This window comes from Gallinula chloropus, assembly GCF_964237585.1.
Source record: "Gallinula chloropus genome assembly, chromosome: 27".
Lineage (NCBI taxonomy): Eukaryota > Metazoa > Chordata > Aves > Gruiformes > Rallidae > Gallinula > Gallinula chloropus.
The window spans coordinates 1,471,849-1,493,728 of NC_140112.1; the positions used below are offsets into that span (position 1 = coordinate 1,471,849).

At 55.0% G+C, this 21,880-nt stretch overlaps 1 protein-coding gene across 2 annotated transcripts; it reads left to right on the forward strand.

The window, feature by feature from the left end:
• Positions 1-260: 260 nt before the first annotated feature.
• TMEM183A (transmembrane protein 183A) lies at positions 261-15,721 on the forward strand. 2 transcript variants are annotated; one of them, XM_084275867.1, is made up of 8 exons: positions 261-394; positions 1,009-1,098; positions 4,521-4,676; positions 7,938-8,097; positions 9,051-9,231; positions 12,460-12,540; positions 13,810-13,965; positions 15,401-15,721. In XM_084275867.1, the coding sequence occupies exons 1-8, from the start codon at positions 298-300 to the stop codon at positions 15,584-15,586; spliced, it is 1,107 nt and encodes a 368-aa protein (XP_084131993.1). In that variant the 5' UTR covers positions 261-297; the 3' UTR covers positions 15,587-15,721. The 2 variants fall into 2 exon arrangements, with proteins under 2 accessions (XP_084131993.1, XP_084131994.1); XM_084275868.1 differs by having other exon boundaries at positions 1,015-1,098.
• The last annotated feature ends 6,159 nt before the right edge of the window (positions 15,722-21,880 follow it).

The window sequence follows — 21,880 nt, forward strand, 5'->3', positions numbered from 1 at the left end:
TGGCCACCCTGTCACCCACCAGGACCCCCAGGTCCTTCTCTGCAGAGCTCCCCGCCAGCAGGGGGCGCCCCCAGCCACCAGCGCGGGGCGGGCACAACGCCCGCAGCCCCCCAGCCCCCGTGGGCGGCCCCTCCGCGCCGGCCGCCATGACGTCAGCGAGCGGCTCCCCCCGCCCCTGCTGCCGTTACGCCAGAAAGCGGCGCGCCGGGCGGGTCGCGGGCGGGTGACGTCATGGTCTCGCGCGGGGCGGGCGGGGCCGGCGCTGTCCCCGCGGCCCCGCTGCGGCCCGGGCGGGACATGGCCCCGCGCGGCCGCCCCGGCGCCGCCGCCATGCCCAAGAGAGGCGCCCGCAAGCGCCTCAAGTTCCGCGCGGACGACGTGTGCTCCGAGCGCGGTGAGCGCCGGGATGGGGGGCGGCGGCCTGAGGGGAGCGGGGCGGGGGATGGGGGGGGGGGGTCGAGGGCAGCGGGGCCGCGCCCGGGCTCGGCCCGACTCAACCCGGGGGAAGGCGGCCTGTGGGGACGGGCCGGGCCTGAGGGATGAAGTGGCCTCGCTGAGGGCCCCGGGCTGCGGGGAGGGGAGCTGGGCAGGGGGGCGGAGCCGGGCGCACGGGGGCTTGTGGAGGGAGAGCGCTGCCCGCCGGTGGAGCCGGAGGGATGCGGCCTGGGGGGGGGGGGGAGTGGGGACGTGGAGGAGGCGCCTGGGCCTCGGGGTCAGCCGGGAGCCAGTTTGCCTGTGTGTGAGCGGGGTGTGGGGTCTGGGGGCGGAGGGGGAAGCGGGCTGGGTCCCCTGGGCCTGGTGGTGTCCTCATGGGCTGGGCTAGCGGCCTGCTGGGGGGTTCTGGCCTGCACCTCTATGCTGGGGCTCCTTTTCCTGCTTGTGTACGTTCTGCTCGGCCTCTGTGCCTGTGGGGAGTGTTCCCTTGAGGGATGGTGCCTCCTGGAGCTTCTCTCCCCTCCCCTGTAATCCATAATCCCCCTGACACTCTGTCTCCCCACTCCTCTGCAGTGACAGTGGCAGATTATGCTAACTCAGACCCAGCTGTGGTCAAATCTGGACGGGTGAAGAAAGCTGTGGCCAATGCAGTCCAGCAGGAAGGTGAGTCTGCCCTGGGGAGCCTGGCTTCCCCAGGCTTCCTCCGTGTTTTGCTGGCTTCTGCATGATGTAGAGACTCCCCTTCCCAAGGCCTGAGAAAAATCTGCCTGGTAATGCCTCAGAATGAGCCTGTGTTCCTCTGCAGAGTCAGCTGTGGAGGGTTTTAGGTGAGAGGTTTTGCAGAAAGCCTCTTGGAAGTCCAGTAAGAATTGCTGAGTCTTTGTTAATGTCTGAAGTTCTGTGACTGTTGGGCGTTACCTCCTGCTTGGATCAGGAAATAACATGATAGGGATATTTATTGCTTTATTATCTCATATAAAACTGTAGACAACTTTATTAGCAGGTAGAATTCTTTGCAGTGGGTGTGAGGTTATGATAGTTGGGGCAGATGCATCCCCCTCTGCGCTGCGAGCTGCAAAGAGGTATTTTTGGGGTGTTGCTGTTTCCTTGGTCAGCTGCATAAATGAGCAGTTTCCTGGAAGGGTGTTGCAAGATTTTGTTCTCTACTTCCTCCTTGGTTTTCAGCTGCTGGATTAACACACCCTGTTTGCTTGAGAAATGTCAATGTTGAGGCCCTGACTCTTAAATATTGCTGCCCAGGGGTTGGAGGTGAATGTCATTCTGTTGACAGTGATGACTGAACCCTTTATATATAAAGGTTTATGTTGCTGAGGTTGTACATGGTTAAAAGTATGCCCTTTGCATGGGAGGCTGCTGGGGATGCTGGTGTATAGCTGGTGAAAAACTCCTCCAGGTTTTAAGATCAGGGCAGCTCCTCTTTTGTAATATGCTGGGGATTTTCCTCTCCTGTTCACCCTTCTATATTCCCTGTCTTTTGCAGTTCAGCACCATGCCTGCCAAACTGTTGTCTTTCTCCCTGCCCCACCCCAAGTCCTTGCATCCAGCATCTCCTGCTTTGTCCAGCTTCACCCCTCTCCCAGAGCCCTGCTCTGGCTCACCTCCACTCTTGTCTACATGACTCCAGGTCACAGCAGTTCCCTGCCCACCCCTTTCTCTGGTCTGGGCAGTGCAGAGTCACTGAGGCTTTCCTGCTTCAGTCAGGGATCTTCAGGATCACTCCTCTGCAGCCCCAGGGCTGTGCCACAGCCTTATCTGGTGTGTTCATGACCTGGGACAGCCTTATCTGGTGCAGTGTGCCACACGTGGGGACAGCAGGAGCTGGGAGGAGTCAGCAGTCTCTGGCCAGGGCACTTTGGCCTCACTCACCTCCTGGCTCCAAGTAAACCTCAGGCTGGGGTGGCTGCCAGCAAGCAGGGAGCAGCATGGAGAGGGGAGCAAAGGCCAGGTGGAATTATCCTGGGCTTTTTTCCACCCTGTCCTAAGCCCAGGGCTGGGGTGGGGGTCGCTGCTGGGAGCTGAACAGTGGGTGCCTCTCTGCAGGATTGCAGTGCAGTGTGATTTGGTGTGTGAGTGGACTTGATCTGCCCTTTGCAGAGTGTGATGGGGCTCCAGCAGTTGTTGGCTTCTCTTCCTGGCTGTGTTTGGTATCATAACTCCCTGCCATTAACACTCCCATCTCTCTCTCCTGTCGAGAGGGCAGCAGGATTACAGCACAGGACCCTGCTGTGGTGGATGCTGCAGCTTGCAGGGGGAACTCACACAGCAAGGCAGAAACGTTGTAGTGACTGAGAGGCAGCAGGTACAGTCAGGCTCTGTCCCAGGGCTGTCTTTCCATCTGCTGTATTACCATTTCAGAGCCTTGTTCTGTGGTTAGCACTGAGAACATCTTGCCTGGATTTATTGATGGTTTTATTATTATTTCCCCTCTGCCGCTCTGTCCCTTTGTCACACAGCACCTCTTGCTCTCTGGTGGCTCTGGTGACTTTAACTGATGAACAGAACTTTCCTGGGGTTCACTTTGTGCTAGTTTAGAACAGCTTGAGCAGTGCAGGCATCCTCTGGTGTGCTCAGGTGTCTCTTGGTAGAAGTCCTTTTTTCATCCAAGCACATTAGGTAGAAATTTTGCAGGGGGGTGGTGTTGTGCTAGATGAGCTTTAAAGGTCCCTTCAAACCTGCTACATTCTATGATTCTGTTTTCTGATTCTAAATTCAGCTTTCTTGAGTGAACTGCACAGACTGAATCACAGGATCCCAGACTGGGCTGGGTTGGAAAGGACACAGAGCTCCAACCCTCTGCCACAGGCAGGGCCACCAACCTCCAGGCCTGGAGCTACACAAGGTTGCCCAGGGCCCCAGCCAACCTGGCCTTGAACACCCCCAGGGATGGGGCACCCACCCCCTCTCTGGGCAGCCTGTTCCAGCCCCTCACCACTCTCTCTGCAAAGAACTTCCCCCTAATATCTCATCTCACCCTTCCTCCCTTCAGCTTCACTCCATCCCCCTTGTCCTGCCAGTCTCTGCCCTTTAACAAGCCCATTCCCCTCCTGTTCCTCTGCTCCCTTCAGGGACTGGGAGGCTGCAATGAGGTCCCCCCACAGCCTTCTCTTCTCCAGGCTGAACCAGCCCAGCTCCCTCAGCCTCTCTCCATAGGGAAGCTGCTCCAGCCCTCTGAGCATCCTTGTGGCTCCTCTGACCCCTCTCCACCAGTCCCACACCTTTCTTGTACTGGGGACCCCAGCTGTGGACACAGACTGGTTGCAGAGTGTCTGTGCCACTGTAGCAGTGCTGACAGTGACAGTGCCTCACACAGCTCTAACACAGGATCACACCTTTTCCAAGACTCATTTCTACCTCACGTTCTGCCCTCACAAACCCTCAGTTTACACATGAAGTTTAAAAATAATATTTCCTAACTAGGATGTGTCTAAACATCTACCCAGAGGCAGCAAAAAACCCCTTAAACCCATCTGACCAGACTCACTCTCTTCCTCACTGGGCCAGCGTCTTCCACTCCCCTAAATTCTAGGGTAAGTGGAGCTCCTGTGTGCTTGGCACTGACTTACATCCTCATGGATTGTGTGTCATCAGCCACAGGATCTCTCTATCCTGCTGAGGAGGGAATATTATCTTCTCTGTGTTCACAGAACAATTGCAGAGTAGGTGCTGGCTCTGGCAGGCTGAGCAGTGGTCATGCAAGGAAGCTCTGGTATGCAGGGGAACCAGTTAGCACCACAGAAAGAGCCTTGTTGTTTTACTCACAGTTGTAAACAGCTTCAGCTAAACCAGTGGGATCATCTGCATAATGTGCTGGTAATCATCCTCATTGTTCAGTCTTTAAAACCAGAGGTTGTATAATGACATTTCCAGTTCACTCACCCCTGCTGTGACCTTTCTCTGACAAGTTAATCCTCAGGCTCAGGGGTTACTGGTGCCTGGCGCTCACCAGCTGTAGTGCCTGTGTCCCTTAGAAGTGGCTCCAGCAGTGGTTCCACTGAAGTAAGTCCTGAACTTGTGTCACCTTCTGAGCTCTGCTGCTGTCCTTACTGTTGCTCTTGTCCTTCTAGTGAAGTCCCTCTGTGGCTTGGAAGCTTCTTGTGTTCCTGCTGAGGAAGTTCTCTCCGTATCGGGAGAGTCCTGCGACAGCAGCGATGAGATGGATACAAAGGAAAGCGCCACCGGGCGAGCTGCCTCTAGGAAAAAGAAGAGCAAAAGGCACAAAGGTATGGCCACCAGCCTCTCCTGGGGGCTCTGTGTGCTGCTGCTTCCCTGTCTCTGATGGTACTGACTGTGCAGCTCTTCACTTGTATGTGCACAGAGAGATGCTGTGGGTTAAATCGCTCTTAAACCTGCTGGGACTATTGTCAGAGGTGGTGTCTGTGCACAAAGGCAGAGCCTTGGGCATGAAATCAAGGCCTGAGAGCTGGTGGCTTTCAGTAAACTTCTTTCAGTGCTGTTTTTTGAAAGAATCTTTGCCACTGGACATAGAATCACAGAATCATTAAGGTTTGAGAAGACCTCCAACATCATCTAGTCCAACCATCCCCTTACCACCTGTATTACTCACTAACCTGTGTCCCTGAGTACCACATCCACCTCTCCTTGCACACCCCGAGGGACGGTGACCCCACCATCTCCCTGGGCAGCCCCTTCTGATGCCCAACTGCTCTTCCTGAGAAGAAATGTCTACTCGTTTCTAACCTGAACGTCCCCTGGTACAACTGGCAGCCATCCCCTCTGGTCCTGTCCCTGGTTATCTGCGAGAAGAGGCTCCACAGCTCCCCACAACCTCCTTCCAGGGAGTTGGAGAGAGCAGTAAGGTCTCCCCTGAGCCTCTCCAGGCTAAACCATCCCAGTTACCTCAGCTGCTCCTCAGAGGATTTGCCCTCCAGCCCCTTCCCCAGCCTGGTTGCCCTTTTCTGGACTCGCTCCAGGACTCTGATGTCTGTCTTGTAGTGAGGGGCCCAAAACTGAGCCCGGTATTCAAGCTGCAGCCTCACCAGAGCGGAGTACAGGGGGAAAGTCACCTCCCTGCTTCTGCTGGCCACACTGTGTCTGACACAAGCCAGGATACTGTTGGCCTTCTTGGCCACCTGGGTACACTGCTGGCTCACGTTCAGGTGAGTGTCAACCAGCACCTGCAGGTCCTTTTCCTCTGTACAACTTCCCAGCCACCCTGCCCCAAGCAGGTTACTTCACTGAGCACATGGTGGTGAAAGCAGAGTGTGGGGGGGAAACCCAGTGCTGCTGCCTGTGATGAGTTTGTTTTCAAAATCCAGCTCTGTTTTCAGGATGTTTCCAAGGCTGTGGCTTGTTACAGATGGTGTAAAGGGCTCTATTTCCAGCAAGTGAGTGAATTTGGCTTTAATTAGTGTCATAATTAGTTAATCCTGAGGAGATGTGGGCTTCAGCATCAGCCCTTCGTGTAACTCGGGAGAGCGATGGGCAGTGCAGCCTGCAACCAACTGTGCTGCTGAACTGTGGAGTCACAGGGTTGGAAAAGACCTTTGAGATCCTGCAGTCCAATAGTCCCTGTCCTGTGCTGACTCATATCCCTCAGCACCTCATCTACCCACCTGTTAAACACACCCAGGGCAGCCTGTGCCAGGCCCTGACAACTCTGCCAGGGAAGAACTTTTCCCTCCCATCTGCTCTGACCCTGCCCTGGGGCAGCTTGAGCCCATTGCCCCTTGTCCCATCTCCTGTCCCCTGGCTGAAGAGACCATCGCCCACCTCTCTGCACCCTCCTGGCAGGGCAGGGGAGGGGTGAGAAGGTCTCCCCTCAGCCTCCTCTTCTCCAGGCTGAACACTCCCAGCTCCCTCAGCTGCTCCTCAGAGGATTTGCCCTCCAGCCCCTTCCCCAGCCTGGTTGCCCTTCTCTGGACTCACTCCAGGACCTCCATGTCCTTTTAATCGCAGGTGGCTTTTAGGTTGAGAAACAAAAGCAAGTTAGAACATTTTCTGAGCTTAAGGAAAACTTTACTAATGTGGATAGGAGTGTATGTAACACCTCAGCATCTCCACTGACTGCAGCTCCACAGCGCTCCCCTGGGGCAGGAGTTTAATCTCATTTATTAAGACATCCTTTGGAATCAGGGGAAAAGAAGAATATATATGAGCAGCTAGAGTTATGGGAGTGTGATGAGTTTGGAAAGGCAGTATTCTGTTCTTCCACAACCTTCTCTTACTCCTTGGAGCAACAGCTATGGAAAAACATGTGGAGTTAACACTGCAGGAGTGGAAGGAGCTTCTCAATCTTCAGTTCTGGTTGAACAGCTCTGACACCTGTGAGGAAGAACAGACCATTCTGTTCATCTGGGAATTGGATGGGGCCCTGGGCAACCTTGTGTAGTTCCAGGCCTGGAGGTTGGTGTCCCTGCCTGTGGCAGGGGGTTGGAGCTCTGTGATCCTTGGGGTCTCTCCCAACCCAGACCAGTCTATGAGTCTATGATTAAATTGCTGATTTAAGGAAAGCAGCTGATTAGCCATTAGAGGAGCTGCAGAAGAGAAATGCCTGCTTTCCCTAGAAAAGCTCCCGTTGTGACCACTTGAACAAAGAACTGGCAAGCTTGACAATGTCTTAAATGTTCAGGAACCTCCAGTGTAAACTGTGTTTGGATGACTTGTTAAATGAACAGTTTGGACAAAAATGCATGAGCTTGGCCTGCCTTTATGTAAAGCTCCCTCTCTGTCCATCCAATCTGTGTTTCTCTGCTTACATGGTGTATTTTAACTGTGAAAGGGTTGAAAAAAATGTCCAGAAAGGCTGTGAGGTTTCCATCTTTGGGTACAGTCAGAACTGGGCTGGACCTTTAACAAAGCAATCTAATCCAGCCTGCTTTGAGCTGGGCTGTTTGGACCAGAGGCCTCCAGAGACCCTTTCAGCCCACGTCTCTGGACTGGCTGCTTTGTACCCGTGTCCAAACAGCACAGCAGCAGGGACAATCAGTGATGTATATCCTGCAGAGGGAAAGTGTGATCACAGAATCACAGGGGTTGGAAAGGACCCCCCATAGCTCATGGGGTCCAACCCCCCTGCCAAAGCAGCTCCCCAGCTCATATTGCACAGGGCGGCGTCCAGACGGGGCTGGAATCTCTCCAGAGAAGGAGACTCCACACCCCCTGGGCAGCCTGTCCCAGGGCTCCCTCACCCTCACTGGGGAAAAGTTCTTCCCCATGTTGGTGTGGAACTCCCTGTGCTCCAACTTGCAGCCATTGCCCCTTGTCCTGTCCCCACAGACACTGAAAAGGGGCTGCCCATTTCCCCCTGGAGCCCATACTTAACATAAGTGATGGCTGTGTGGACAGGCAAGTGCACACTGATGAAGTTGTATGACTTGGGCTTGCTTGGCTGACATACTTATTTCATTGCATATGGTGTCTGTACAGATTTCAGCTTCTTACCCTGTGCTGCCAGTAGTAAAGCACACACCTCTCTGGTGACAAGGTTATTGCCTACACTAACATACCTTCATTGCACCTAGAAAACCCCGATGGGGGTGGTGGAGAAGAGTACCCCATTGATATCTGGCTGTTGTTGGCTTCCTACATTCGCCCTGAAGACATTGTCCGGTTTTCTCTGATTTGCAAGAAAGCCTGGACAGTTACCTGCACTGCTGCCTTTTGGACCAGGCTCTACAGGAGGTGAGACTCAAGGGGATTGTTTAAACTGCTTCTAGGGGGCTTCAGCAGTGACCAGCTCTCCGGAGAGCTGCAAATGAGGGAATATTTCTCTGTAGGCCAGAGACCTGAAGTGTTTGTATGTGACGCAGTGGTGTGGACCTTGTTTGGCAAGGGGCTGTGGTATATTCACAGAATCACAGGGGTTGGAAGGGACCCCCAGAGCTCATGGGGTCCAACCCCCTGCCAAAGCAGGGTCCCTAGGACAGGTTACACAGGTCAGTGTCCAGATGGAGCTGGAATCTCCAGAGAAGGAGACTCCACACCCCCTGGGCAGCCTGTCCCAGGGCTCCCTCACCCTCACTGGGGAAAAGTTCTTCCCCATCTTGGTGTGGAACTCCCTGTGCTCCAACTTGCAGCCATTGCCCCTTGTCCTGTCCCCACAGACACTGAGAAGAGGCTGCCCATTTCCCCCTGCACCCCATCCTTAAGATATTTATAGACATTAATAAGGTTCCCCCTTAGTCTTCTTTTCTCCAGGCTGAACAGTCCCAGCTCACATCAGGTCCTTTGGCATCTGATGAAGAAATGGCTCCTGAGCTCAGGCAGTTGCCTGCAAACGTGGAGTTGAATCGAGCTAGAGTGAGTCCTGGTGAAGCTGCAGGGCTCTGTGTGCCTTTGTGCACCCTGCAGCCCCAGCTGGTCTCCCTGGGCAGCCTGTCTGCAGTGACTCACTGGGGAGCTGTAGCATGGACACCTTAACGTGTGTGCTGGAGATCTGCCTGATGCAGGTCAAGGCTGTGAGACTCCTGTGGAGGAGTACAACACCCTTGAAGCACTCAGACTTGACTAGAGCTCCTCTGGTCAGTCAGATGTTCTGTTTCCTCTCAATGTTGATCTCTTCATATAGCTCTCTTGTGCACGTCTCTGGCCTTCTCACCCTCCAGCAGGTGTTGGGTTTGTCGTTGGCTTTTCAGGCACTACAGTCTGGACGCCTACCTGCCCCTCCGCTTGCGGCCGGAGTCCATGGAGAAGCTGCACTGTCTCCGTGCCTGTGTCATCCGGTCCCTGTACCACATGTATGAACCTTTCGCCTCCCGAGTCTCCAGGAATCCAGCTATTCCAGACAGTACTCCCAGCACTTTAAAAAATTCCAGAGTAAGTGGATCACTAAGGAAGTTGGATGTGTCTGAGACATTGCTCTTTCTGGTTTTTCTTTCTGGTTTTCTTTCTTCTTTCTGGAAGAAAAGTCGTTCTCATGTAGATGATCAGCAGTGAAGCTGGGGTGTAGGAGGGTTGCTAACTCTAAATAGTGATTTAAACAAAATATGTTGGTCAATTGTGTCTGTATAGTTGCTGCTACAGAGAATTCTAGTTACTCTTCTGGGTAACTTTACTGAAGTCCTATCATGACACATCTGTATTCAGCCAAAAGGCACTTGCTTCCCTGGATGGCAGTACTGCTGGGGTGTTTGCAGCTCTCCCCTCCTTTGCTGCTGAAAGGAGGCTGCAGTAGGATCAGCTTTTGTATCTTCTCCTTGACTCTGACACTGCCTGCCAGAACACATCTCTTTCTCCATAGCAGGCATCTGGAGAGGTATCAGAAGTGACATTGAGAGGGAGTCACTTCATACCACGTCCCTGTAGGTCATCCATTGACTTTGGTGTCGAGGTGAGGGAGGGGAGTGAGGTTGTCAGCATGGCAAACACGCAGAGCACGTGTCTGCTTTGGGCCTGGGGTTGCAGCTGGGGTTGTCTCTGGTGTTGGCAGGCAGTTCCCTTTGCTGTCCCAGCTTGGAGCACTTGCATATCCCTTCCTCTTTAATTGCTGTTGACCATTAACTCTCAATGTGTCTCTTGTTTGGTTTTAACCTGCAACTGGCTGATACTCTGTGAGCAGCTTAAGCACCAACGTGAATTATCCACCCTCCAGATCCAAAGTCAAAAACCTGTTGAATGATGTTTTTGGAGCCAAACTGAGGTGGTTTTGGTTCAGCAGTTGTACTTTTCCAGGCAAAAATAGAGCAACCTCATCTATCTGTATGTGACATCCCTCCTTTCTTCCTTCCTCTTCCTGTGTGGATGCTGGGAAAAACTTTCTGAACCACTTAGGGAGCATCCAGCAGTACCACAGGCAGGTGGTGCTGCCGAGCAGGAGGAAAGCACACACTGTCTGTAGCCTTATCTCTGCATCCAGACGTCTTCCTTTGCTCCCCAAATCCCCAGTCTGGGTATCATCTTTTTTTTTAAAAAACATAAAAAGCAAAACATTTCCAGGAAATCCCACCTTAACCTGAGTCATTCTGAGTCTTGACTTCCCACCGCCGCTCGCGTCTGGTAGCCTGGCTGTTGGACAGCCAGAACCCCTCAGGTGATGCTGGTGGGGTCAGTGTTTTGGAAGCATTCATGTTGACATCATAACGGCTTTGGTGCCCACTGCTAGTGCTTCTGCTGTACTAATGGTTTGAGGTGCAGTCCTTTATCACCCAGCTTTTTAAAAAAGGAAATTAAATGGTGAGGAGGCTTTGTTAGGACAGTGGAGGTGTCACCTAACCCCCGGGGGCGCAGGAGCCAGCCTGAGTCTGGTCTTGCTTTACTACTGCATTGCAAGACTCAGAGCTCCACCTCTGCTGCTGTAGCCTCTGCACAGTGGGAACAGAGGAGGATCTGCTGTTGCCTCCCCACGTTCTTGCTTTCCTGGGCTTTGGTTATACCTTTATGGGTCGTTGAAAGTAGCCTACTTAAACTGCATGTGGCACGAGGAGACCCCAGACCCGGGTGTTATCCAATTTAGCTTTTCCTCTTTAATTTCCTTTTTTCTTTCCCTAGCCTAGCTTGTGTGGGACACTGGAGCCGTTATGGTGTCAGCAGAAGTGTTTGCCCTTTAAAGACACCCCCATTATTTTTGGTGGAGCAGCAGGCCATACGGCGCGTCTGAAGGGCAGGACGGCTGACCCGTGGACAACATCCTCTGCCCCTTAGGAGGTACTGACCATTTTGTGCTTCACTACTTGCCATGACCAAACCAGTTGCTAGACCAGACTGTCTCTGCAGGTGAACTACAAATGGCACTGACAGTGGAGTTCAACTCACCTGAGTTAAAGATCTGGAGAACATTTCTCTTGGGGGGGGAAAAAAACCTGAGGGCCACCTCCTCCCAGGGGGAGGTTACTTGCCACATGTTTCTGAGCTTGACTCCACACAGCTTTGTTGTTCACCTCGTGAACATTGTTGAGGTTAAGGTCCTTTAAGGACTGTTGTCTGTGGACATGACTCAGAGTTGAAGTAGAGGGTCTTGTATCACCTGAAGTTTCCCATTACAGAGCCCCCATGGTGGTGGCTGCCTCTGGCTTTGTTTCATTTGGGGTCACGCTCTCCTGGAATGAATTTACATGTGTACTTGGCCCTGCAACCCAGGTCTTCTCTTGCAACCCAGGCCTCCTCTTGGCATGGGAGAGACTCTGTAGGGCAGCTGTCTTTACCCAAATTACTCTTTCTTTCCCTGCTGACACTGTTACAGATAAGACCAGCTGTGATAGGTAGGTTGGCATCTGCGGTGTGGAAACACTTGGAGTGATGGCTGGACTGACTTGCCACATTTCCTTCTTGGCTGTTGAAGGCTTGTTGCTTTTATTCTGGCAGGCAGGGGATTGCCTCCTACTCTGTTTAATACAGGAGTTCTGCTGAAACTCCTGCTCTAGAGCAAGTGCTGCATGCTGGGCTAGATCCTTTGGACCACACAGTGATAACAGGGTTAAGTTGGAGGACTCCTGGTGTCTGTCTGCGTGGGAGGGCAGTGCTGGTTACCTCTGAGCCTGGCTGAGGCCCTTTTCTCACTTTCTTTCAGAAAGGGACAGCAGGTTGACCAGACTCTGCTCCCCTGACAGTGGTTTTTATACTCTGAAGCATGGCAGGCAGTGTCTAGTGATGTCAAGACTTCCTTTGCACCACAGTGGCTTAGAAGCTCCTTTATCCTTCACCTCACAGCTCACATTTGGTCTTTGCGTTTCCCTCAGGATTCTCTCCTACTTGATCCTTCCTCTGCTTCCAGTTGTTCCTCACTTTAGTCTTTTGAGCCCAGTTTAATGGGGGTTTTTGGCTGGGGGAAGTGGGTGAATCTGCACTGCTGGGCCCTGCCTTATGGACAGGACAAACTGCACACCAGGACTCTCTGCTCAGCACGGCGGTGACTCCGGGCAGCCTGAAACCAGGAGACCTGAACTGCTGAGTGTGTTCTTCCAACATAATTAATTTGAATAAATGGCTCCTAACTGCCTCTATGTAATTGTATAATTGGAAGCCTTTTTGCTCTGCTAAAACTTATTTAAAGTGGTGCCTCTGAGGGTTTCGTAAACTTGTGTGTGGTTTTCTTTTCTTCCACCTCAGTGTCTGCTGTTCTGGTGCAAAAAGATTGAAGGGAACAGACAAGAAGCAATGTGGGAATTCAACTTCAAGTTCAAAAAACAGGTATGAGAGAGAACAGGTATGAGAGAGAACAGATGTGAAAGAATAACCAGAGTGGTTGTATCTTTTTTTAGTTTTCTTTTTTTATTAAGCATTCAGACAATGAATAGAAACTCTTGCCTCCCCTAATAAGCTAAAGCACATTCTGAAACTACAGCCAGGTTTTGGTTTGTATTCCCAAGTCCTACTTTACTATTTCCTCATTTGATAACCTTTCTCCACTGTAAGATTTGGCTTATCTGGTACCCCAGATAATCCAGTCCTTGGGTCATCACTATGGATTATATGTACACTGAATATGAGCCAGCAGTGTGCCCAGGTTGTCCAGGGAGGCCAACAGCATCCTGGCTTGTGTCAGGAATAGTGTGGCCAGTAAGTCTGGGAAGGGGATTGTGCCCCTGTACTGGGCACTGGGGAGGCTGCACCTCGAGTGCTGGGTCCAGTTCTGGGCTCCTCACCATCAGAAGGACATGGAGGTCCTGGAGCGAGTCCAGAGAAGGGCAACCAGGCTGGGGAAGGGGCTGGAGGGCAAATCCTCAGAGGAGCAGCTGAGGGAGCTGGGGGTGTTGAGCCTGGAGAAGAGGAGGCTGAGGGGAGACCTTCTCAGCCCTCCCCTGCCCTGCCAGGAGGGTGCAGAGAGGTGGGCGATGGTCTCTTCAGCCAGGGGACAGGAGCTGGGACAAGGGGCAATGGGCTCAAGCTGCCCCAGGGCAGGGTCAGAGCAGATGGGAAGGAAAAGTTCTTCCCTGGCAGAGTTGTCAGGGCCTGGCACAGGCTGCCCAGGGAGGGGGCTGAGTCCCCACCCCTGGGGGTGTTTAACAGGCGGGGAGATGAGGTACTGAGGGATCTGGGTCAGCACAGGACAGGGACAGTTGGACTCCATGATCTTAAAGGTCTTTTCCAACCTGGGGATTCTCTGATTACTCCCCAAAAAACAGACTATTGGCCTTCAGTGGTCAAAGTGGCCAAAATTTTGAAACTTCTTGTTTCACCATTGGGAAGATTTCCCAGAGGAGTGAGGAAAGCCACCACTGCCAGTGAACACCTCCAGTAATGGGTCTCAGGAGGAGCAAGGGGTTTCAGGCAACCTTGGGAATTCTGTGGCCTTCCCCTCCAAGGAAATGGTCCTGCACAATCCCTGTCCTGAGAGGTGCCTGCATGTTGTGTGTGTAACACTCTACCCACCTGTGTAGGAATGTGAGGAGAACTGGCCAGGCAGCACCAGTCCCTGTGGGTTCTTCCTTAGCTAAATAAGTCTCTCTTTCTTTCAAGTCTCCCAGATTTAAGAGCAAGTGTTGCAAAGGTCTTCAGCCACCGATTCAGTATGAAGAAGTCCATACAAATCCGGATCAGGATTGCTGTCTGCTGCAGATCACCACCTTCAACTTCATCTTCGTGCCAATCGTCATGGGCATGACGTTTACCTTGGTAAGTGGGTAGGAAACGTGCCAGACAGACTTTGCCTGTGTGGTGTCTGTAAGGAGGTGAAGAGGACAGCTCTTTGGTGGTGTCTGAACCACACTGCTGCATCAGCAAACCTGTTCTGAGTCCTAAAGTTAACCATGAGAGGAAATGCTGAGCATCTCAGTTTAGCTTCTGCGTTTCCATCAGCTTGTGGCTATTTGGTTCACTTCATAGAATGATAGAATCCCAGACTGGTCTGGGTTGGAAGGGACCCCAAGGATCACAAAGCTCCAACCCCCTGCCACAGGCAGGGACACCAACCTCCAGGCCTGGAGCTACACAAGGTTGCCCAGGGCCCCAGCCAACCTGGCCTTGGACACCCCCAGGGATGGGGCACCCACTCCCTCTCTGGGCAGCCTGTTCCAGCCCCTCACCACTCTCTCTGCAAAGAACTTCCCCCTAATATCTCCTCTCACCCTTCCCTCCTTCAGCTTCACTCCATCCCCCTTGTCCTGCCAGTCTCTGCCCTTTAACAAGCCCATTCCCCTCCTGTTCCTCTGCTCCCTTCAGGGACTGGAAGGCTGCAATGAGGTCCCCCCACAGCCTTCTCTTCTCCAGGCTGAACCACCCCAGCTCCCTCAGCCTCTCTCCATAGGGGAGCTGCTCCAGCCCTCTGATTATTTCTGTGGCCTCTTTTGAACCCTCTCCACCAGTCCCACACCTTTCTTGTCCTGGGGCCCCAGCTCTGGACACAAGACTCTAGATGGGGCTTCATGAGGGCAGAGCAGAGAGGGACAATCCTCTCCCTGTCCCTTCTGGCCACCCCTCTGCTGATGGAAGACACTTCTGTTGTTACTCCTTGGGGTTGCCAGCCAGAGAGAGAACGGGTTTGAATCCAGGGCTGAATAGCCAGGGTGTACCTGCCAGCACCTGAAACGCCTTAGACTTGTCAGTGTACAGAATCCCCAGGTTGGAAAAGCCCTTTAAGATCATCAAGTCCAACCATTCCCGTCCTAAGATCCCTCAGCACCTCATCTACCCACCTGTTAAACACCCCCAGGGGTGGGGACTCAGCCCCCTCCCTGGGCAGCCTGTGCCAGGCCCTGACAACTCTGCCAGGGAAGAACTTTTCCCTCCCATCTGCTCTGACCCTGCCCTGGGGCAGCTTGAGCCCATTGCCCCTTGTCCCAGCTCCTGTCCCCTGGCTGAAGAGACCATCGCCCACCTCTCTGCACCCTCCTGGCAGGGCAGGGGAGGGGTGAGAAGGTCTCCCCTCAGCCTCCTCTTCTCCAGGCTCAACACCCCCAGCTCCCTCAGCCGCTCCTCAGAGGATTTACCCTCCAGCCCCTTCCCCAGCCTGCTTTAGAAGAATTAAACCAGAAACCCATCTAAAAGCCTTTCTGCTGTCTCTCTCCACGGCTCTGGTGTTTCTGAGGTGGCTCCTTGTCTCTCCTTGCAGTTCACCATCAACGTGAGCACAGACATGAGGCACCACCGCGTGCGCCTGGTCTTCCAGGACACCCCAGTTGGCAACGGGAAGAAGCCCCGGCTGGACCAAGGGGTGCAGGTTGTGCTGGACCCCGTGCACAGCGTGCGCCTCCTGGACTGGTGGCACCCACAGTACCCCTTCTCTCCAAAGGCTTAGCCCTCTCCCCTAGTCTGTGGGAGCTGGCAGGTGACTGAATCAAGCTGAAGAGAATTCCCAGCAACCAGGAAAATCCAGTTTTTATTTCTGAAATAAACCCCACAGTCTCCTTGCACAGGTGGCTGAAGCTGCTGAGCTGGTCTGTATGTATATAGCTTCTGGTCAGGGATGGGCAGAGCTGAGTGTAAAGCAGAAACTATTTGTAAAAACACAACTTTTATGTAAAAATTCACCTTTTATGATTTGAAAGGAGCTCCCTGGAACTGTTCATTTAAAAAACCTTTTGGTGCTAATGAGTGGTCCTGTTTTCTGTTGGGCAAAAAGCAGGAGGTTTTGCTTTCCAGCTGGGAAAATGACCCTTTACACAGAGAAAACCAAAATAACTCCTGTTTGTTGTACTGCAGCACGACAGCACTGGAGCAGAGCATGGGACATGGGTGTCTGAGGAACAGTAAGCAGAGCAGCAGCACCAGCCATGCAGAATCACCCAGGTCAGAGTTTAAAGAAAGACAAAAGCAGGAAGGATCAAAGGAATCCTTCAGGGAGGATTTGTAAGGGAAAAGCCTCTCTTAATGTAACGATCCTTCACGTTCTCACATGGATGTTTCCTCTTTGAAAAGAAGATCTGAAGCTTTAAAACCAGAAGGTGCTTGTCAGAGGAGGTAAAATGAGGGAGAGGAGATGGAGGGGAGAAATGGAAATAACTGAAGCAGTGGTGGAGAGCTCAAGTCTGTGTCTGTTCTGAGAGCAGGGGAGCAGTGCTGGCCTCTTGACAGTGGAAGGCCCAGAAGCAGCTGGTGATGCAGTTCTTGGTTCAACAGACTGGTTTCTGCAAGGAAGAAGCAGCCCTGAAATTTTCTGTGGCTCTGGGTTGGAGAGGGACATGGGGCTGGGCTGTGTGTCACCTCCAGGAGGAATGGGCTGGAGCCTTGGTCAGTAGGTGAGTGGGCAGCGTCCTGCTGGCAGCTGGGGCCTGGTAGGGCAGTGGGATCAACCCTGGTTAACCATGGGCTAGTGATGTGTCCTCATGGCCAAGGAAGCCAACAGCATCCTGGGATCTATCAAGGGAAGTGTTGGCAGCAGGTCAGGGAGGTTCTCCTGCCCCTCTGCTCAGCCCTGGGGAGGCCTCATTGGGAATAGTGTGTGTGGGGCTGGGCAAGAAGGACAGGGAGCTGCTGGAGAGGGGACAGCAAAGGCCAGGGAGGTGCTGAGGGGACCAGAACATCCCTCTTGCAGAGAGATGCTGAGGGACTTGGGACTGTTAGGCCTGGAGAAGGCTGAGGGAGGAGCGCATCAATGGTGATAAATCCTTGAGGGGTGGGCTCAGGAGGATGGGTCAGTCTGTGTTTAGGGTGCCCAGGGACAGGACAAGGGGCCATGGGCACAAACTGGAGCACAGGAATTTCCACCTGACCCTGAGGAGGAACTTCTCTCCTGGGAGGGTGGCAGAGCCCTGGGCCAGGCTGCCCAGAGAGGCTGGGGAGTCTCCATCTCTGGAGACATCCCAACCCTGTGATCCTGGGTGCTGCCCTGTGCAGCCTGATTGAGGGGATCCTGCCCTGGAGGCTGGGACTGGGTGATCTCCAGAGGTCCCTGCCAAAGCCCATCATTCTGTGAGATAGCAACCTTGGGCTGAGATTTGCTGCCTGTGGATGAGCTCCTCACTCCTGTTTCCCATCAGATCTTGTCTCAGGCAGGAGTAGCTGAGCACTTCTCCTTGTATAGTGTTGAGTGGAGCTCCTGGGAGGAGAAGGAGCTGGGCCAGTTTGAATTTGATATGCAAATACCCCAGGAGCCTGCAAGGAGTTTCTCCTGTGTGCCTCTGCCACTCTAAATCACCACTGAGGACACCTACCCCCACCCTGGATCTGCAGTAGAGGCTCTCTGATGTTGGCTTCAAACAAAGGTGTTTGGGAATCCTGCTGCACAGCTCCCCTTCCTCACTGCAGCCCAACATGTGGTGATGCCACTGGCCAAACTGTGAAGCTGGATTAGTGGAAATTGGGAGATAACAGGGCAAGGAACATGTGCTGCAACCTCAACAAGGAAGCTGGTTCCTGTGGAGCCTGGTCTGTGTTGTGGTTGGACCTGTGGTGTGGCAAAGGGCAGCACACCTTTCTGGGTGTTGTGCCCACTCAGGAGGAAGCTGCTCTGGGGTGCTGGGTGACTAAACCCTCTCCTTGGGCTGGGGTGACCTATGGCTGCACTGGGAGACAAGTCCTGTGGGCTGGCTGGTGGCCTGGCAGTGGGATGCTGACTCCAGGCCAGGGCTCCTTGGCTGGCACCCACTCCCATGGGGAAGTGTCTGCTCAGTTAGAGCATGGTGTGTGTGTGAGCTGAGGTGCTTGGCAGCCTGTGCTCCCCCCTCTTACCTGCCCTGAAAACAGCTTGGCACGGTGGTGCCAGGGTGACTGCTGCTTGTGCCCTGCACAGGATAGGGAGGGTGGGGGCAGAGGTGTTCAGTTCCCAGCTCAGGCTGGGGGTCAGGAGGAAGCAGTGGGCTGAGCCCTGCCTGAAGCTGAGCCCTGCCTAAAGCTGAGCCCTGCCTAAAGCTCTGCCCTTCCCTGCCCAGAGCGGCTCTGGCTGGGCGGTGACGGGAGCAGCACCCTGCACCTTGCTTTGGCCTCTGTGAAGAAACACAGGACCAACCTTTGGCCTGTGTCTTTCTGACTCCTGGGAGAGCAGGAACAGGCTCCAAGCAGGCGTGTGGCATGTCTGGGATGCTCTTAAAGCTCTGGGGCAGAGGTCCTCCAGCAGCACTGCCAGTGGCTTCCAGCCCTGTAACTCCCTGGGGCTCGAGCAGGGGGGGTGGAACAGGCTGTCAGGGCAAGAAGCAGGCGCTGGGATGCTTCCTATCCCCAGAAGAAGGATGTTAAATCTGCAGGGATGCTCCTCACCCAGAGAGGTGCCTCTCCTGGGCCACCCCTTCTCAAGGCTGACACCTGTCAAATGCAGAAGAAGGATTATTAGGTCTTTTCCTTTGCAAGGAGTGAAGGTTCTGTTGGCTCCAGTGATGGAGCTGAGCCATGTGGCAGTGCCAGCAGGGATGGGGGGCACCTGCTGTGGTCTGTGTGGGGACAGGGGGGAGGCAGAGGTGATGCTGCCAAGGTTGGACTCAGCTTGCCTGTGTGTAGAGCTGTGGGGCACCATGTCTCTCCCTCCCTCCCTTACCCAGAGCACAGAAACCCCACGCTGAGGTTTGCTCAGTGACACCAGCCACCCCTGGCCAGACCCCAGTCCCAAGCAGGGGGGTTTCCCATCCCCCATCCCCCAAGCCCAGCCTCTCTTGAAGGTTCCATGCCAAAAAAGAGCCCAGTGGTGTGGAAGTGGAGCCCCAGACTGGGATCACAATGGCTGGAGCCCTGATGTTCTCCCTGCTGTGTGGGGCCCTTTGGCCTCTGCTCCTGAATAATGGATGGGCTGTAAGGGGATCCAGCCCCGCTCTCCAGTTTCCCCAGGGAAGATGTGGAGGCTGGGCCACCCCCCTGGCCTCACCCTGCCCTTCTCCTCCACTGATCAGGTGTTGGATGGGAACTGAGCCCTGGCAGGGTGCTGGGGGACCGGGGCAGTACCAGTGGTGTGTGCCCTTGTGCCAGTCCCACCCCAGTGCTCGGCTCCAGCACAAGCTGGGAACACTGGTCTTCCTTGGCCAGGCCTGTGCCCGCTCCAACAGCCAGTGCCTCAGGGGCTTCTCCCTCTCCTCTGGTTTGTTCCCAAACAAGCAGAAACGCCCCTTTCATCCCCATTTCAGCGACCTCTCCATTCCCCTGGCAAAGGAATGGTTCAGTGGGTGCAGAGTACCCGGTTTCAGGGCTGAAGGAGGTCTGTGGGTGGCGTGCAGAACCCCAGGGCTGCGCCAGGCACTGCGGCCCCTCACCCTCCCCTTCCTTTCTCTAAGGGCAGGAAGGACCGAGCCCCAATTCCTTCCTGTGGGTTGTGGGGTGTCTCAGCAAGAAAAGCCCTCCCCCCTGCAGCTGCTGCTGGCTGCTTTGACATCCCACGTGAGGCACTGGGCCCCACATCCTCACCCAACAGAAGTGTCTGCTGGGTTGCACCATCCTTGTTCCTTTGGTCCTTCCGGCACCTTCCAGCTGCTGCCTGGCTGTAAACAAGCTGATCCCACTCAGATGCAGGCAGGGTGAACCCTCTGAGCACCTCAGGACCCCCCAGGACAAAGCCACCAGCATTCCATGATGGGAATTTAAGGAAAAGCAAAAGCCTGTGAGCGTCTCTCCAGCACCATCCCCTGCTCAGCCACCTCTGTCCTCGTGGGCTGCAGCTCCATCTGACCCCACAGCAGCAGCTGGAAGGTGCTGGAAGGCATCACCATGAGCTTGTAGAAGACACAGCCTGGGAAGGGACATTGGGGCCTTTCTGAAGGTAGGAGAGGTCTGAGCCAGTGAGGAGAGGAGGGAAATGGGATCTGTGCTTCTGTGGGGATAACTGGGGGGCTGGGATGGAGGGGAAGGGGAGGGTCTCCCTCAGTTTGGATGCTGCAGGCAAGTTCCGTGTTGGGAGGAAGTGAGGAGCATCTGGCTCTGAGCTGGGGGTGATGCTGTTGGGTGATTTGTTGTGGGTGCTCCAGGGCTGCCTTCCCACTGTGGGACTGGAGGAGGAAAGTGGGGAGAGAAATGAAGCTTGGAGGGTGGAGGAGCCGGGGACAGACCTGCTACGGGAAGGGCCCCACATGACCCACGTTGGCTCGTGGGTCTGGAAGGGGCTTTGTCCCCAGCCAGGATGCCCAACGCTGCAGTGAGGGGAACCGTGGTGGCCCCGTGGGGCACGTCCTGGGTGGGATTGGGGCAGCCAGCTCTGCTCTGGCCCGGGGTGCTGGGGGGTGCTGGGGGCTCAGGTTGGGCTCAGCAGCTCCGGAGGGTTTTGCTGTCCCAGCACCAGGGCTGAAAAAGAAACAGAAGTGAAGAGACCCAAAGGCTCCACAGCTCTGGGCTCTGGCTCAGCACCCAGCACAGATTCACCCCGGTGCCACCCAAGCAGCGAGTTTCCAGGGGAGTTCAGAGTGCTGGGGCCTGGTGAGACCCCCCGGGGGTCTGATCCTGCTCAGGGGCCTGGGGCTGCCAGGGGAAGGGGTGGGTGGGAGGCAGCCAGTGCAATTGTCCAGGGACAGGCTAAGGCTGCCCTAACCCTCGCAGCGGGGCTGGGGGGGCCCTTTCCCCCAGCCCACCCAGGCTCCCCACCAGCCCGGCGGGTTTGCTGAGCGCTCCTGCTGTGGGGCAGAGGCCGTTGGCCAACGCTCCTCCTCTGTGGGAGGCAGGCGAGGATTCGGGGTGGGGCTTTGCCAAGTGCGAAACCAGAGTCCAGCGAGCTCTGGGGAAGGTGAGACGGAGACTCAGCCCGGCTGCTGCCGCCCCAGCGCACCCTGTAAGTCTCTGGCCGCCTCGCTGGGCGCATGGGGAGTGGTGCTGGGCATGGGCCATCTCGCTGGTGTCAGGGCTGCACGGGAAGGGGGTGACCAGGGGGATGGGGGTGAGTGGGGGGTGGTGGTTTGGGGGTCCCCGTGCTGTCAGCATCCCCTTGCCTGTGGAGCCCCCTGTGCTGTGGGCTGTAGGACACCTGGGCTGGCCTGAAGCTTTGGCTCTGAGTCCTGCGCTCTGGGAAATGGCTTTTCCCTTCCTCGGCGCTGTGGGGTAACCCCTGGAGCTGGGAGACCTGTGGAGTGTGGGGCCAGACCCTGCGCTGCTCCCAGGGGCCCAGGAGCACCTCACCCCATACAGCTCCCAGCAGCCCCGAGCTGCCTGGTGGGGCCCCGGTGCTGCCAGGATGGGCCGTGTCCTCCGCTCCAGCGAGCAGCGGGTTTGGGTGCTGGGTTCCACCCTTCCTCTCTCCACCCAAGGGACACCCACAGGGAAGTGACAGACGCTGACCTATGATGCAGGAGGCCGGGTGCTCCCCCCCCCCCCCCCCGTGTGATCCACAACCTTTTCCTGTGCCTCAGTTTCCCTCAGCATGGGAGCTGATTGTTTCCCCCATGAGCCCTGACTGTTCCCCCCCCTGCAAACAGCAAACTCTCCCCAGTGCTGGAGGAAGCAGCTGGAGCTGCCTGTGCCTGGGGAGCATCCGGCCCCTTCCCTGTGGGACCAAGGCCGGGTATTTACTTGTTCCCCTTCCCCTCTGCTGCTGGGATGACTCACGGCTGCCGTTTGTCCGGGAGCCTCCTAACGAAGGGGAGAAATTTGCCTGGCTCCAGCCGAGTGGCTCTCGGCTGCTCCTGGCCACTGGACCAACAGCCTCAGAGGGGGGTGGCTTTTGTGGAGAAGCCCAGCAAGGTGCTGAGCT

Excerpts from the sequence above, each read along its gene's own strand:
- TMEM183A (XM_084275867.1), top strand. The coding sequence starts at position 298 with ATGGCCCCGCGCGGCCGCCCCGGCGCCGCCGCCATGCCCAAGAGAGGC. Across the intron at positions 395-1,008 it reads CGACGTGTGCTCCGAGCGCG|TGACAGTGGCAGATTATGCT; the intron begins GTGAGCGCCGGG and ends ACTCCTCTGCAG. Across the intron at positions 9,232-12,459 it reads GCACTTTAAAAAATTCCAGA|TGTCTGCTGTTCTGGTGCAA; the intron begins GTAAGTGGATCA and ends CTTCCACCTCAG.